The following is a 16,358-nucleotide window of genomic DNA, read 5'->3' as shown; positions in this document are numbered from 1 at the left end:
CTAAAGCAGAGGTCGGGACTAGATGACTTCTGCAGGTCCCTTCCAGCCCTACTTTTCTTTGTTTGCTATGAATTGCAGTTCTTGTATATGACTAGTGATGGCCAGAATTGAGGCTCCGTGGGTGCCTGTATATGTGCCAGGAAGCTGCTCTGACATGCTGGAATTGCAGTGCGTCAGAGCAAATTCGATTAATCAAGTCTGCTGGAGCATCCTAATTAGCGTGCTCCAGCCAGCTTCTGTGTCTTGTGTATCAGTGTCCCCGTGCTTCAGAATGGTGGCAGGGGTGCTTTAACTAATGCTCATTCGACAAGCTTTAGATAAAGCATCCCCACTGCCAGTTTGAAGCATGGGGATGCTGTTACATGAGACACTGCGGTGCTTTAATTAGAGCAACTCTTGGAGCCAGAGCATGTGTACAAATGCCTTACAATGATAATTTAAGTATATTCCTGGCTTTTAGAAAACCATAATGGTAAATTATGTAATTGTTCTGTTTGACACTTTTTTTTCTTTGCTGCTTTTTTTTTAGGTCATGGAATGGTGACCCCCATCAATGACCTTCCTGGAATAGATACCTCCTCGTTTGTTAAGGGAGAAAAACTTACTCGTTGTAAGTTAGCCAGCTTGTATAGGTTGGCTGACTTGTTTGGGTGGGCACACCTGGCAAACTCCTACATCACAGTGAGTATTCTTCTGAGTAAAAATGACTACTTGGGTTTCCCTTGCACATTTAAAATTAAATAGTCTACCATTACAATTATTTAATTTTGTGAGAATTGCCTAACTTACAATCAATAATAAATCATCGTTTCTTTCCTCCCCTTGTTTACAGGTAAGAGTGAGCAAAGAACATGACCACATTCTTATCATTCCAAGAGGTCTGTCTTTTTCTGAAGCATCCGCCTCCAATTTGGTATGTGCTTAGTCGGCATTCACAGCAATTGCCAACACCTAGCTTGTTATTTTTGGAAATAGTTGGCTTTTATAAAGTGTAGACTAAAACGTGAGGAATGAGAACACCTAATGCAATATGCCAAACTGATTGTATAAATGTGCAGTGTATCTGGAACTTCCAGCGATGACATTTGTTATTCTTTGCCATTTTAACTTGAAAATGTGTAGGTGGACATATGCTAAATGTGTCTATGCTGGTTTGAGCCTCTTGCACGGTTGTTTTCTGGTTAAATTGTGAATCTGTTTTGTTTACTAAACTGCTGACCACTCCTTTAATTTACCAGGCCAGAGAAGAATGCATCTGTTTTATCAAGATCTACCCTTTAACCTCTTCCATGATTTGTTTTCATCAGCTGGCAAGCTCTTAATCCAGAGGAGGCTTCACACGCGTAGTCATGCCTGCTCGAATCCTTCTAAAAATTATTTTACTCACTAATGTGGCATAAAAGCAACCTTACCTCAGCCTCTCCTACATGAGCAAATTGCAAGTAAAGATTACATACAAACATTCCCAAACTGAAATTTCTTCACGTTGGTACATACTGAGTTTCAGACGGTGTGTCATCCTCCCCACCCCCCCACCACCACTACTCTTTCCTCCCAGTAGGCTTGTGGATCATTGCAGTCTAGGCTAACGTGTAATAGTTGCACATGTTTCTTCTGTTTAATTTACCAGGTTAAAGTAAATATCCTAGGAGATGTAGTTGACCAGGGGAGTACCAATCTGAGCATCGACCATGCAGGATTCAGTCCACACACGGCCATCTACTCCACACGCCCTGATGTCAGATGTGCGATACATATACACACTCCTGCAACAGCAGCCGTAAGTCTCCACTGCTCCTAACATGGACTGTGGAGGAAAAGGTTTAATATATATCATTATTGCTCCCTGGTATGAGTTGAGATCTAGTAGGTATGGCTATAGTTCACCTCTTGTAATAGTTTATACTTACGTGCCTCTCTTGACTTAAGTCATTCTTGACATGCATGGGAGGCTGCTCTTGGAGAGTAGTGAGAGTCCCCAGAGAGATGTGAGGTTCTGAGCCTTTCAAAGGAATACACCAAGTGTCAAATGAGGATCAGCTCCCATCTCTCTCTGTTTGCAGAAGGGGAGCACATACAAGTTAAGCCCCGGTTTGCTTTCTGCAGCTTTTTTCAGTGCTGTTTCCTTGAAACAGGTTTCTTCCATGAAGTGTGGGATCCTTCCCATTTCTCAAGAGGCTCTGATTCTGGGAGACATTGCTTATTACAATTATCAAGGATCTCTTGACGAACAGGAAGAGAGAATTCAGCTGCAGAAAGTTCTTGGGCCCAGTTGCAAGGTATCCCATGTTTTTCATAAACCCTTTGCATATACTGTACCAGTTTCTACCATCTAACATTAGTGTCTTCATTTACTAGGTGCTGGTGTTGAGGAACCATGGCGTGGTAGCTCTAGGAGAGACATTAGAGGAGGCTTTTCATTATATTTTTAATGTGCAACTAGCCTGTGAAATACAGGTAAGGCAGAGAGGATTGGTCTCTGTTCAACTTCTGAAGTAGATGGATCTGCTATAAGGGATGGATGCAGTGGGTGGACCTGACGCCAGTGGGGAGAAGTGGGCTGAGACAAAGTTCAGGAAGGCTTCTGCTATTAGAAGCAATAGTTCTGAAAAGTTTTGGGGTGCAAAGAGGAGGCTGTCTCCTTTTGCAGATGGACATTAGGAGTGATTTCTGTTTACTGCTTTGCATATGCCCAATTAGCTGTGTTAGAACCACTCTAAGAATGACTTTTACTTAGCTTAGGCGCCACATGTTGGCTTTGCCAGAGTAGAGCAAATTGGGTTCACACTTAAATGATACTGCCCCGTGGGACAAACTCATTCATTAAAAACTCATTACATTGCAGTGCAAAATTGCAGCATGATGCCGTTTCATGCTGAGTATTTTGGGACTCATGAAGGTTTTGCCAGCTGATCTTTTGAAAACTGAGCCATCAGAGGGAAATGTAGCAGAGCAGCAATGTTACAGGGTAAATCCTGTGTCACTGCTTTCCAACAAGCATCCTTGTGAAACCTGACTGGTGTTCTTTAATTGGGCCTGCGCCTGTGGGTGTATACCCTTGTCCTAGAGACTACAGCTGCATGAAGTTTCCTCCCATGACTGAACTCCAGCTCTTAAGGGAGGAAGGCAGACAGCCTGCATAACACTTGGTCTTACAGTCCCCAGCTCTCTTACTCAAACAGGGTGCTGAGACCAAGAAAATAGTTTTCCCTAGGACCACAAATCATTTCAGAACCTACATAAACAAATGCTCTTTAGGGCAAGATGAGAGAACAGTATTCTCAAAAATAAATTAAACAATCTAGAAATCACTTGTTAATGTCTCAGTGGGTTACTGATTAGATATAATTGTCTTTCCCTCAAACATCAAAGATGATTCTTTTTCAAAATTGAAGTTATTTCTTTGTGTAGTGAAGCAAAAAACTACTTTTGGCACTTAAAAATAGATGTTTATGACATGAGTCCTTTTGCAGTCACAGTTTTTAGCTGATACTGCCATTCACTCGATAGGAATTTTTCTCTGAATGTTTTAATACCATTACTTTAATTTATTAGCAAAAGAAAAATAAGTGCAAACTGTTTTGGAGTTAATGTCTGTGTGCAAGCTAAAAGTTCTCCATAAGGCTACAGATAAATGTGTGCTGTTATGTTACAGGTTCATGCACTGGCTGGTGCCGGTGGAATAGACAATCTTCTTGTACTAGACCTGCAGAAATACAAGCCTTTCACACACAATGTGGCAGCAGCTGGAGGAGGTGGTGTTAATATGGCCTCTCAACAGAAGTGGAAGGTTGGCGAGCAAGAGTTTGAAGCTCTTATGAGGATGCTAGACAACCTGGTAAGTGTGCGGTTACACCACCACATGTGCAATCTCATAATGGTCTAAAAGCCCCCCAATGCCTTACCTATCTGTGGAGTTAGACCCCAAAGGAAGAATTTTCCATTTGGTTTTTCTTTGTAAACTTGGAAATAAAATACACAAATCAAGGTGGTTCGTATTAAATATCCCCATATCTGAACGTTTGACTTGAGACAGAATATGGGTTTAAAAAAAAAAAAAAGGCTGTCTCTGAAACTGAACGTGGACGTGTACTAGCAAGAGCAAGAATTTTCACTAGGAATTTCTCTCAAAGTTGCATCATTTTTTCTATGTTAAGGTCTATTAATACAGTACTCTACCAACCAGCCCCTTAGAAAGTAGACTTGAAGGCTCTGTTTTTATTTTGTCATAAAGTTTCAGTGTTCGTTCTCAATTTTGGCTCATTTAAAATGTGCGCTCAAAAAAGGAAAATCCAGTACACTAATACGTGTTTGAAAGGAAATGTAATATCAATATTAAGTGACATTCTGGGACAACCTTTCTTTGCTTCCTCTCTGTGGCCTACCTACCTGTATTACACATCATAAATCAAGACAAGAACTTCTTGACCTAGAGTCACGCTTCCTCCTTTCACACAGGGAGGTCACTACCAGAGTAGAGCAAATTGGGTTCACACTTAAATGATACTGCCCCGTGGGACAAACTAACCCTGGTCGCTAGTGGAGTCCTGCCTTCTCCATGTGTTTTCCTTCCTATCCCACACTCTGCCACATGTGCTGACCAAAAATCTCAGCTGGCCCAGAGACAAGGGATATGCTGTGCCAGGAAAATTGCTGATACAGCTTACTTCTTCCCCTCCCCTCCCACACCATGGGGGGGTGAGCAGATACCAAAGGCTGACGAAAAGTCACTATTCTAGACCCAATAATATAGATGTAACTTGACACCAGAAAGGATCTCTCTATTGGTTTTAGGTGGAGGGAAAAAAAGGTTGTTACCAGTTTTTACAAATTAATTTTAATTCTTTCAAATTGCATTGCCTTTAAGGAACACAGCCGGGCAGTTGAAAGTGTGTCAATTAGTGATTTCCTAAAATTTGACTCTGCATCTGTTTTGATGCTGACTGTTGTTAATGTTTTATGAATGAACAAAAGAATACTATTTTACAAATGGATATTCCAAATCTATTGTGTTAAGGAATTGTGAGAGTGCGTTCAATATACGTACAGTGATAGGAGTTTGCCTTGATTTCTTATTCTTCAGATGTTATTTTCAGATGACCATTTTTTGATTTTTAAATCTTCACAGGGGTACAGAACTGGCTATGCCTATAGGCAGCCCTTAGTCAGAGAGAAACCCAAGCACAAGAGCGATGTTGAGATCCCAGCCACTGTGACTGCCTTTTCTTTCGAAGATGATTCGGTTCCACTTTCCCCCCTCAAATTCCTAGCACAGAGACAGCAGAGGGAAAAGACAAGATGGCTGAACTCTCCCAATACATACTTGAAAGTGAACGTGCCTGAGGAGTCTTGGAATGGAGAAATGAGTCCCAGGACTAAGATCACGGTAGGCAGCTATTTTAGGTAGTTGGTTTGTTCTCTTGTTTGACATGGATGAAAGTAAATTTTATAGTTTGTCAGGGAATCTGATCCAGTTGTGAGCTCCTTTTTTTTTTTTAAAACAGGATTAACTAATTTAGTTAAAAGTAAAGCTAGCAAACAAGATTTAACACTGGTATAGCTGCTACACTAGGCAGGTGTTTGGGAAACTGTTGGTGCTGGAAGAGGGGATAGTTTTATGACCCAGTTTTCAGAGTGATTTTTCTCTTCTTTATTAGTTCCTCTGGCTCCTGTAGCACAAGATTCTGTTCCACATCTGGCACGCTAACAATTATCTGCATTGAGTGTAGTCTGTAATTATTGTAATTGTATATGGATACCCCTTTATCTTTATTTCTTTTCAATCTCTAAATCGCCCTATTCTTGTGCATCTAGAGCACTGTTGTCTCTGGTCAATGAAAATTAATCGGGACTTTCTTCAGAGCCCATTAATGCCACACATGACCGTGGTATGGCATTGGGTGATGTGATTTCTGGTGTCTCAAGTGTAAACATACTGCCTCCACCACAATCCCAGCCAGCCCAGGGAGAGACCAGGGCTCTTCTTTATTATCAGACCATTCGGATGATGCAAATTTTAAGAAGCCCATGCGCTCCCCCTGGTGGTAGTTGGACATGTCTTCTGTAACGGTTTTGGGAGAGAACCCTTCACTGCCAATAAAACCTTCCTTAAAAAGGGAAAAATGCCAAAAGCAAAACCTGCAGTGAGCAGAGGCAGAAGTTTATGAGAACAAAGTGATAAGAGAAGTACAGATTCTAGAGGTATTGGAGGCTGCATTAAAGGAGCAAGAGCTGTGGTATTTAGCTCTTTCCTGTAGGCTTTTAGGAACAGGAAACCTTCCTGGACATAGTCCTCTGAATGCAAGGCTGCACTTCTGTATCATTTTTAAATGAGTATGCCCATGGGTTGCATGGACACAGGCATACATAATAAGCTTCAACATCTGTGTGGGCCAGGTAAGTATTGCATCCATTTAGTAGGGGTTTCGTGCCTGTGCTGAGGTCTGGCAAAGAATGAACTGAGGAGCTAAAAGAGTCAAGCAGTCGTTCTCCAGGTCTCTCCTCTGATCACTAGGCACTCATTTCTCCATAGCCACCTCTCCCTTCTTTTAAAACGCTTGAACTGCTTTTTCTTTAAGTGGATGAAAGCTGATGAATCATCCAAAACCAGTGGAGGAACTCCAATCAAAATTGAAGATCCAAACCAGTTTGTTCCTCTAAATACAAACCCCAGTGAGGTGCTGGAAAAGAGAAATAAGGTATGATGGGTTTACCGTAACAATAGTTTAAAGTTTGGATGTTGAGCAGTCACTCTGGAAACGAGAGATTGGAGATGGTTCAGGAGCTGTAACACATTTAGTGGAAGTTTGGGTCCAGAGCTGAAGCTGACAGCTCTGACCTAGCTATCTGTTAAGGGAGCCTCTTCTCAAAAGAGTGCAGAAATACAGCTGGCTAGAATATCACTCCAGCACCTTTCATTTATTTTCAGCTTCTGTGAATGTAAGAAACAACCAATTTAGCAAAACTGTCCTTTTCTATGAACTTTTCTACAAGTTACAAAAATTTGAAGTTTGGACTTGCTTGTTTAGTCATCTTTAAGAAAGACAAAAGTCATTGCAACTAGAAGAGTACTACTCCTAGGGTGTGGTTCGCTTAGACTTGCTGAGTTGTTCTGCCTTCCTTGACCTGGCGCTTTTTAACGGTGATGCAAAATAAAGACAAAAAAAGGCTCTGGGGGGGTTCGCAAGCATAGATGGCTAGCTACTTTTTCTGCACAGTCCACCAAGACTCCAGCCAAGGCCTAACTGTTCTGCCAGATGGAGTGCTCTTTTTTTTTAAGTTTGGGGATTTACTTTTTTGGAAAGGGCCATTCCATCCATCCCCCCTGGGAACTGAACCTGATTCACGAGGAACAACTCCCTTCCTCTAGAAAGGACAAACAAAGCACCACCCCATAATCACTCAGACACTGAGTAACCCCATGTTATCAGTCCCAGACGCTACGGTTTTTTTTTCTCAGGGAGGTTTACAAGTTGTTTGCCTCATCAGAGAGAAGCTAGACTCCTTTTTTTTTTTTTTTTTCTGTCACAGTTGCCGTAGTAAGCATACTAAGCACTGGCAGCCATATAGACAGAGGGCTGGTTGAGGAGAGCAGCAAATCATTCATGTGGGACTAGTTCTACCTGTACCTTTGTGAGCAGAAAGGCTCTTTTGTCTTCTATGCTCATGTAGGTCCACATCACAGAGGTGGAGGACAGATTCAGAGGCCTTGCAGAGGACATGCATTTTCTCTCCATGGGGTATTTCACAGTATATCTTGGGCACGGATCTTCGGAGGTGCTGGAGTGAAGCCAGAGGATCAGCATGTACTTTGCTGTGAGAAGCAGGGGGAAGGATCCCGCTGCAGATCCCCTGGGCACTCCAGCTCTGCTTTGCTACACAAGATATACCATCCTTATAACACCAGTGACAGTGGGAGTAGGACTTCCAGAACAGAGATAAAATTTCCTTTAAATACAATTCGTCAATTATAAGTACATAATGCTGTGCTCTGAACTAGCTGTTACAACTCAGGAAAGAGACCTTGGAGTCATTATAAGGTAGTTCTGAAAAAGATCAGCTCAGTATGCATCTGCAACCCAAAAAAGCCAGTAAAATATTAAGTGTCATTAGGAAGAGATCTGGAAATACAGTAGACAACATCAACATGGCACTGTACAAATTCATGGTACCCCCACATTTGAATACTGTGTGCAGTTCTAGTCTCCACATCACAAAAAGAATGTAGTAGAAAATGTAGAGGTGGTCTGCAAAGGTAATCGGGAGTTTGGATCAGCTGCCATAATGGGAAAGACTAAAAAGGTTAGTTTGAAAAGGAGAAGGTTGTGGGGTTTTAACAAAGTAAATAGTGAAGTACAGTATTTATTTGAATCTAAGACTAGGTTTCTTCCCTGCTCCCCACAACCAGCATGGGGGATAAAAGGCCCTTGTCTTAGATTTGCATACAAAGTAGCGATGTGTAAATCGGGCCCTATTCGATTCAGATTTGGCCCAAATCAGAGACAGTGATTCATTTTGTTGATTAGGATCGCTGTCCCCGATTTAATTCGGCCCAATCTGAAGATTTGATGCTGGTTAGGAGAATCAGCAATTCGGCCATAGACACAACGTTAAGTTTTTTTCTACATACCTCCAGGTACCGGTGCAGCTTATGAATGCTGCAAGGCTGGGGCGCATGGGATGTCCCACAGGAGCTTGGGAGGGGCCTCCATTATCTCAGCAGCGATCCCTGAAGTACTTCTGGTCTACTTCCAGGTCTTCTGGAGAGCACATGGGGGGCCCTGTGCCTCCCTGGCTCAGCGATTAGCTGAAGGGGGAGCCTGGGTACCCTCCCAGACCAAGGAGGCACCAGTCACTGAGCCAGGTGGCATGGGTGGGGGCTCCCTCACTGCATTCCCCAGTGGACCCAGAAGCGGACAGGAAGCACTTCTGGTCCACTTCCGAGTCTGCTGCCGAGCGCACTGGGGATCCCCCTACACTCCTGTGGGACGCTCCGTCCTCCCCAGCATCGCAGCATTCGTGAGCTGCCTGGTACCCAGAGACGTGTAGAAAAAACATTTAAAGCTGTGTCTGTGTCCGAATCGCCAAATCTTTCCAAATTGATTCAGAGGGCTCTGATTCGATTTGGAGAGATTCAAGGGTCCTCTGATTCAATTCGGATTCGGAGATTCAGCCACTGAATCGAGCTGAATCTCTGCTGAATCAAATTAGGGACCGAAGCTTCGCACAGCCCTAATACAAAGCAGAGTGGGCTGCAGGCAGCCATTGCCGTTCCAACTCTGGCCCCAGCCCAGGCTCAGGGCCAGAGAGTCAGACTTACCACAGCCTCCTTCCCCCCGCTCTGCTTGCCTCGTGCAGCTTCTTCCCCTTCCACCTCCACACCCCCACCCCTTACTGTCAGCTCTGCTCCAGCTTGGGCTGGATTCACTCCCAGACACAGAGTACAGGGAAACTCTGCCTCCTGCCTGGACAATCAGCAGCACAACTGCTGCTATATGGGCCTTGCAAGTGCTGCACTTCCACGTGCTGTGCTCTATAGCCCAGGATGGACTATGGAGGAGAGCCTGAGCAGTGTCTGACAGAAAGGGCAGGGGAGGAAGGAGCAGATTGTGGGGGGAGCCGCTGCTTTCCCTGCTGTAGCAATGGGGGTGGGATTTAAGACTACTCACCAATAAGTATGAAAGATTTACAAATTTTCCATATATAGAATCTAATTATTACAGGGCTATCTTAAACTCAGGGTTATGTTAGATTTAAGTAAGTATGGTATTATCCACTAAGTCTGAATTAGACAACTAGGAGCCACCTGCTGAAACTAACAGGAAACAGGTTTCAAACAGACAAGGGTACTTTTTTTTTTTTTTTGCCCAATACGTAACATTTTGCCCTCCTGTTGTTGCTGCAGGAGGTTGTAGAGGCAGATTGTACAGCCAAGTTCAAAAAGACCCTAGACAGATTCATGGACATTAGATCCATTAGTAGCTGCTAAACGAAAGAGTCATAGATGCAGCCTCTGACATCCCTGAACCAGCGGTGGATGCCAGGGAGGGACAGCACTCTAGATGTGCCCTCTTCTCAAGCATCTGCCACTGTCACAGGATACTGAGTTAGATGGACCCTTGGTCTGATGATGTGTGACACTGCTTATGTTCTTATGTCTCCTTAAAGATTAGGGAGCAAAACCGATATGACTTGAAGACAGCAGGACCACAGTCTCAGTTGCTTGCTGGAATTGTTGTGGATAAAAAACCCTGTCCAGTAAGTGCCTGTCACAAGTTGGGTTTATTGTATTCCATTATGTGCTCTGGCAGTTTTTCTTTCAGGCTAATTTACTCTGCTAAGAAGGTTTGTAACGAGGGGAGGCATGTCCACCCTGGGCTTTTACTATTGAGTGAAGTAAATTTATTCAGTGGTAAATGGGCTGTGTCCGCACTGCAAGAGACCTGTTTAAAGCTAAGGTGTCTCTGCACTGTGCGACAGTCATCACTGTGCCTGCGGTATGGATGTATCCTGAGGCAGCCAGTCTAGGAAGAGGGGGTGGGCATGTTCACGGGTAGGAAGAAGGTCTCAGTCCTTCATTGTCTACAGATGTTGCGTGAATTTGAATTTTGAGTGAGAGCAAAAGTTTAGAAAGTTGGGGGAAGTTTTGCTTGCAAGTCATGTAGGTATCTTTGAAAATCCCATCCGTAGTCTGCAAGTGGTAATCGTGTACCTTTCTGAAGTGTGAAAATACACTTTAAAAAAGGATTTATTGCCAAGTGGTTGTATAGCTCTGCTGGGTGAAATGAACCGAATGGGGTTAGATATTTGTTCCATGAATCCACAGAGGGTTGAAGTACACGCTTATTACTTTAATCAACCAGTGCCTTGATGACTGCTCTGACACCTTCCTAAGTAAGGAGCATGTGAATGCCTGCTGACAGGTGTACCTGTGACAGCAGTGGGGCAGCCACAGGACATGTCTGCTAATACTTCATGCAGGTGATCATAAAAAAGTTTTCTAGTGCCTGGAATTTAATGTCAGAGCCCATTTTATTTAAATGAGCAGATGTTTATTACAAACTTACAAGAAAAAGCTGCTTGATTTGAGACTATTCCAGTATGGCTTTTTTGTGTTACTGCTTCTTTCTTAGGTCGTCGTCATCTAACCTCAGAGGAGAAGAGGACTGATGTTGCAAATCTCTGCTGCTGTCCCTGACATGTTTCTCTTGCTTTGTCTCTCTCCAGCCCATGCAGTTTGAAGATGATGAGCATGCACCACCAGCCCCTCCCAACCCCTTCAGCCATTTTACAGAAAAAGAACTGGAAGAGTACAAGAGGACGATTGAGCGCAAGCAGCAAGGAGTGGAAGGTCAGTAGTCTCATCTACACATTGGGTGGTGAATTTTAGGTGGACACTTCTCAAGGTATTGTGAAGTAATGAAGTGCTTTTAAGTGTAATTTATATCTGGAGGTTTAAGTTAAAAACAATAATAATACAAAAATCCAGTAGGTTAAATATATAGTATAGATCCAGTAATGAGAGAGAGAGAGACGGACTTTATTTTTGGACTGGCAGCCATCTTGGGGAAACCTCAAAAATGATTACCATTGCAGTTTTTTTTTTCATTCGTAAGTTATTTTTTCCCTCCTTTGTGCAACAGTGGGATTTGAGAACCCAAAAGTCTACGTACAAGTGGAAGGTGCACTTTAACATGGTGGTGTCTTTCACGTGGTCTTCTAGCACTGTGAATTGCTGACATATGAATAGCCTCAACACTAGCTTTGGCGAGTTAGGTGGGCAATCTCCTAACTCCCAATAAGTTCAGTATTTTAAAATATGCCTTTACATTTTCTTGTTTTCAAAAGCTTAAAAGGTCAAAGCATTTTATTTCAGTAACTTTCCCAGCAATCCCTGTGCCTTCATGAACTTTTACTATCAACTTTTTATAACTGTCTTCTAATACTGCTGCTCTACATATGGATTTGTAATTCAGGCTTATTTAACAGCGGCATTTGTAATATTCTCTTTTGCACTAATACTGCGTGGTTGCTGACTTAAAGATGCAAATGCCATCCATGTATATCACGTGGTTATGGTTAGATTGCATGGGATGCTTGCTGCCTTGTGTTGAGCCCCACTTTTATTGCCTTGTATAAAACAGCCAGTGTCTAATGATTTTTAATAGATGAAGCCTGTAATAATTTAACTTCTTAAATGTGTTGAAATGCTTGTATGTTAACCTTTACTTGTGGATGACAGTAGCATGAACAGTTCAATAGCAGCAGAGATTTAGATACTGTATGCACTAGCACTGATAATCTTGCTCTCTTTTATTTTTGCATGGCTACTAATTCAGTTCTTGTCCTGCAGATGCTGAACAGGAATTATTCTCAGATGACGGTTCATCTGTGTCACAAATTCAGTCACAAACTCAGTCCCCGCAAAATGTCCCAGAAAAAGTAGAAGGTATTCCATGCAATTTCCTCCAGACTTCCAAGAACTTAATGCCCTGGGTCACTTACACTCATTATGCTCTGTAAGAAAGGTGTCACGTAGCCTGCCCTCAGCAGTATAGAAACTGGAATTCAAGTATTTCAGAACAAAATTTTTGTTGCAGCCAAAGTGTTTGCTGCGATCTTTGTACCTCTGGACTTTAGTGGGTCATTCTGACTTGGCTTTGATTTAAGATGTTCTCTAAGTCAGGTGGTCTAGAACTGAATTATTTTAAACAAGCAGCCAGGCAGGACTCTGGCCATCATCAAACCTGATTTTCAAATGCTTTGAAAAGCATGGGGGAGCTGATACTGGGAGGGCACATCAGCTGTTACAGTGTAACTGCTACAGCCCCCAGCTACATCCCAAAAATTTAACTCTGAATGAAACCAAGTTAAAATTGCAACAATTCTACTACATATGTATTGTTTCAGGAACAGTAAGATGTAATAGTAACATTTTAACAGTTTATATTGGTCCCCTTTGATATCAGCATAACCCTTTTTCTTCAAAAGTCAATCATCGAATTTTTTCCCCCCAAATTTTTTTCCTGATGTAAAGCTCACAGGGAAAGATTATGACTATGCAAAGCAGACAGTGAAATAAGAGGCATGTACATTGTCTGCTGTTCCCACTTACTATGTTGCTACTGTGCAGGAAAAAGAAATTAAAAAACCTGACAGATTTACAGAAGAGGGCAGTAAAGCATTGAAAAGTTTTACATTCAGAAAAAGTTCATGCCTAATAGCTGGATCTACATATATTGGCTTCTTGCAGTCGCAAGTACTGGTAATTCTCAGTGTACTTTAAGCTGTTTGGTCCTCTTAAGTTTGTAATTTGTTTTTGGATAAGAGCAGTTCATCTTTATTCCAGCCTGCAATTTGCATACTATTGCTTTGTGTCTCTTTACAAAAACAAAGTAGAGAGCACAGATGAGGGAAATGAATGAGCATCTCAGATTTTCTGTCAGTTTAGATCTGATACAAGTCCAGACTTTATTTTGGGCTTGATTCTGATTTTTTGTATAGACGGTATTCATAAAAAGAGAAAATAACAAAACTTTCCTCTTTTTTTTTTTTTAATAGAAAATCATGAAGATCTGTTCACCCAGGACATAAACCTAATCTCTGTGGAGGTACCGGTTGTTGTTGTGAATGGCAAGGATGATGCGCACGATGTGGAAGAAGATCTCACTAAGCGGGTCAGCCAGTTAACTACTAGTACTGTGGAGAGCGTAGAGATTACAATTAAAACCTCTGAAAAGATTGAAGAGACCCTGTCCCCGGAGGGGTCGCCTTCTAAATCCCCATCAAAGAAGAAGAAGAAATTCCGCACGCCATCTTTTCTGAAAAAGGCCAAAAAGAAGGAGAAGGTGGAAGCATAAGTGCAGCTTCGTTAGGAGGTGACATTGCACATTTTTAGACCACATTTAAGTCGACCATTAACATAGTAGCGGTAGGGGTGTGCAGTAAACTGGACCTTAACCTAAGAACAAAACTGGAAAAGGTTTTATTAAAAGCAGTTTTATGTTAATTAAGAAGTTAATTCATCTCACACTTAGTGTGTCCAAAAATTGCTATGAGGGTTTGAAACGTTCAATAGTTTTCACGTAGAACTACGCTGGCAGGTGCTCAAGTACCATCATAGCAAGATCGAATACTGTCACAATACACAGTGGCAAGTTACACCTGGAGTATTTTGCAGACTGTAACATCTTCAGTACAGTGCGTCTCTAATAAAGTTGCTGTTGAGTGAGCATACCATTTTTTTTTATTATTTTTAAACTGCTGCCTCACTTGGTAATCGGATCATACATTTTGTATTGTGATTTTTGACCATATATTTTATGTTTCTGTACCACTGTTTGAGTGCGTGCATATTAACAGCACACCTATAAATTTTTTAAGATTAGATCACATAGAATTATTATACACTGGCACATTAATATTAGAAGAAAAACTGTGTAAGAGATTTTATTTGGAATTATACAAAATGTGTAAGAATTTCATTCATCAATAACTTTTTGCCAAATATTTCATTTTAGTGAAATATAATTTTTGAAGACTTATTTTTTATTCTATCAGTTGGGGGAGAAAGCCCTTATTTTTCAATAAAGGGGATTTTATACACTTAACATTGATAACTTAGTTTAACTGGCAAAACAAAAAAAAGATTTTATATGTTGAAATGTTTGTATACCATTCAGTATAAAAGTATTATAAGCATGTGAACCAAGCATTTAACAGTAGAGTGTATTTAAGGATGCTTGGGTTAGAGTGTACTTAAATATAATTCAGGAATCCAGGGACATAAATACCCATAAGGTTAAAGCATATAAAGTTAACTGGATTCATGTTTAAATCTTACTGTTTTTCTCATGATACTGCTAATGAATGAAGAAAAATAATCTCTTAACAGAACCAAATGAAGGAAACAAAACTGTTTAAAAGGGAAAGTGAAATAGCAGGGAAGCAGGAGGAGACAAAGAGAGTAAAAGTTTGGTGATTATTTTTGTTAAATATATGATATGGATTGTGGGATATTTTTATTAAATCGGCAAAATGACATTTCCACGTTAGACGTTTAAATGATTTATATGGTTTCATATGAGAGCTCACCCTTTTTTTCACTTTCATTTGACATGTCAAAGGGTCTCATGACTCTGTTGTGTCCTTTGGATAAACCCAGAACAAATTAGAGCTTAGTGCCATGGGTAGTGGTGGTACTGCCACTTGCTCATTTTTACTGAGGTTTTCATTTTGCTTCTTTTACTGTACTGTAAATACAAACTAAACCTAGAAATTAACATAGGGCTTTTTCTTCGCTCTGTCTCAAAATTGCCATTGTACATCAGCCATTGCAATAGAAAATAAATTTAAAAGATCAGTGTGATTCCCAGATTGCCAGTTGAAATATTATGCAGTATATTGATTGTTTAAATATGGCTGGAGGGTTGTTTGGCATGCAAAAATGTTGATTATAGCATGTTCTGGGGCTGGTTAGCTTTGATCGTGTGAGTGTGACAATGCAGCGTTGGAATGGATCCTGGATACAATATTCTAGATCTCACTAAATACTGGAATCAGTGTTTTTAATCTTAGTGGAACCTTTCAGTTGCTTAACTTGTTTTTTATGTTCTACATTATTTGTGTTGTATTACAACATACGTAGAAACAGTAACCTGTGAACTATGCTTTTCATAACTTTTTTTTTTAAATATATCTAAATGAATGCAATGTGCATAAATATTTTTTAAAATGCAACCGTGAACTATTTGCACCTTTTGCTAATGCCTCTATTTACTTGCTTTGGCATAAAGAATGAGCCAGCCAACTTCGTGTCCTGTGGAAAATATATAAATGTTATCTGAAATTGCTCATAGATGTAATGCTAATTAATGTTAAATCACAAATAAACAGTATTTTAAATAGATAGATTTTGTACAGCAGCCTTTGTTCATCTATTACTATGATCTTCTGGGTTTTTGCTGTATTTCAAAGAGCACGGGGAAAAGCTACCCTGCTTAAAGTGCATCTTCAGCCCTTCCCCAGTCCAGCCTGTACAAGGGAACATCTGAGAATCAGTGTTTCTGCTACTAATTTATAGGTCAGAGTGACGATCCAGGAGTCCTGTGGCTAAAGCACCGAACCTGGCTCTCAGGAGCTCTAAAGGCTGTTATCCGATGCATCCAAGCGCCTCGTACACCTCGGGCAAGTCGCTCTACCTGTCCCTGCATGTTTCCTTCTCTGCAAAGTGAGGTTGAGCGTACTGCCTTCAGAGCTGCAGCATGAGGGACTTCTTGCTGTGTAGGTAGGGAAACAGCACTTCCATAGAAGCATCTTAATTTAAATTATCCTTCCTTTGTTTTATTAATAGTCGGAGA

At 41.3% G+C, this 16,358-nt stretch overlaps 1 protein-coding gene across 8 annotated transcripts in view; it reads left to right on the top strand.

Moving 5' to 3' along the window:
- ADD3 (adducin 3) overlaps positions 1–15,907 on the top strand; it is a 168,035-nt gene extending 152,128 nt beyond the window's left edge. For 7 of the 8 annotated variants that reach the window (XM_019555788.1, XM_019555787.1, XM_019555785.1 and 4 more), the window contains 12 exons: positions 530–681; positions 833–913; positions 1,631–1,780; positions 2,136–2,279; positions 2,359–2,457; positions 3,656–3,838; positions 5,129–5,386; positions 6,579–6,698; positions 10,168–10,257; positions 11,227–11,350; positions 12,353–12,448; positions 13,561–15,907. In XM_019555788.1, coding sequence (XP_019411333.1) covers positions 530–681; positions 833–913; positions 1,631–1,780; positions 2,136–2,279; positions 2,359–2,457; positions 3,656–3,838; positions 5,129–5,386; positions 6,579–6,698; positions 10,168–10,257; positions 11,227–11,350; positions 12,353–12,448; positions 13,561–13,859 — 1,796 coding nt within the window. In that variant the 3' untranslated portion in view covers positions 13,860–15,907. The remainder of the gene's footprint in view (positions 1–529; positions 682–832; positions 914–1,630; positions 1,781–2,135; positions 2,280–2,358; positions 2,458–3,655; positions 3,839–5,128; positions 5,387–6,578; positions 6,699–10,167; positions 10,258–11,226; positions 11,351–12,352; positions 12,449–13,560) is intronic. The other variant, XM_019555792.1, reaches the window with a different exon arrangement.
- Positions 15,908–16,358: the final 451 nt, after the last annotated feature.

Source organism: Crocodylus porosus, unplaced genomic scaffold, assembly GCF_001723895.1.
Source record: "Crocodylus porosus isolate Cpor-Errol unplaced genomic scaffold, CroPor_comp1, whole genome shotgun sequence".
NCBI lineage: Eukaryota > Metazoa > Chordata > Crocodylia > Crocodylidae > Crocodylus > Crocodylus porosus.
The sequence above is the reverse complement of the archived record's forward strand: the minus strand, read 5'-3'. Positions and strand labels throughout refer to the sequence as shown.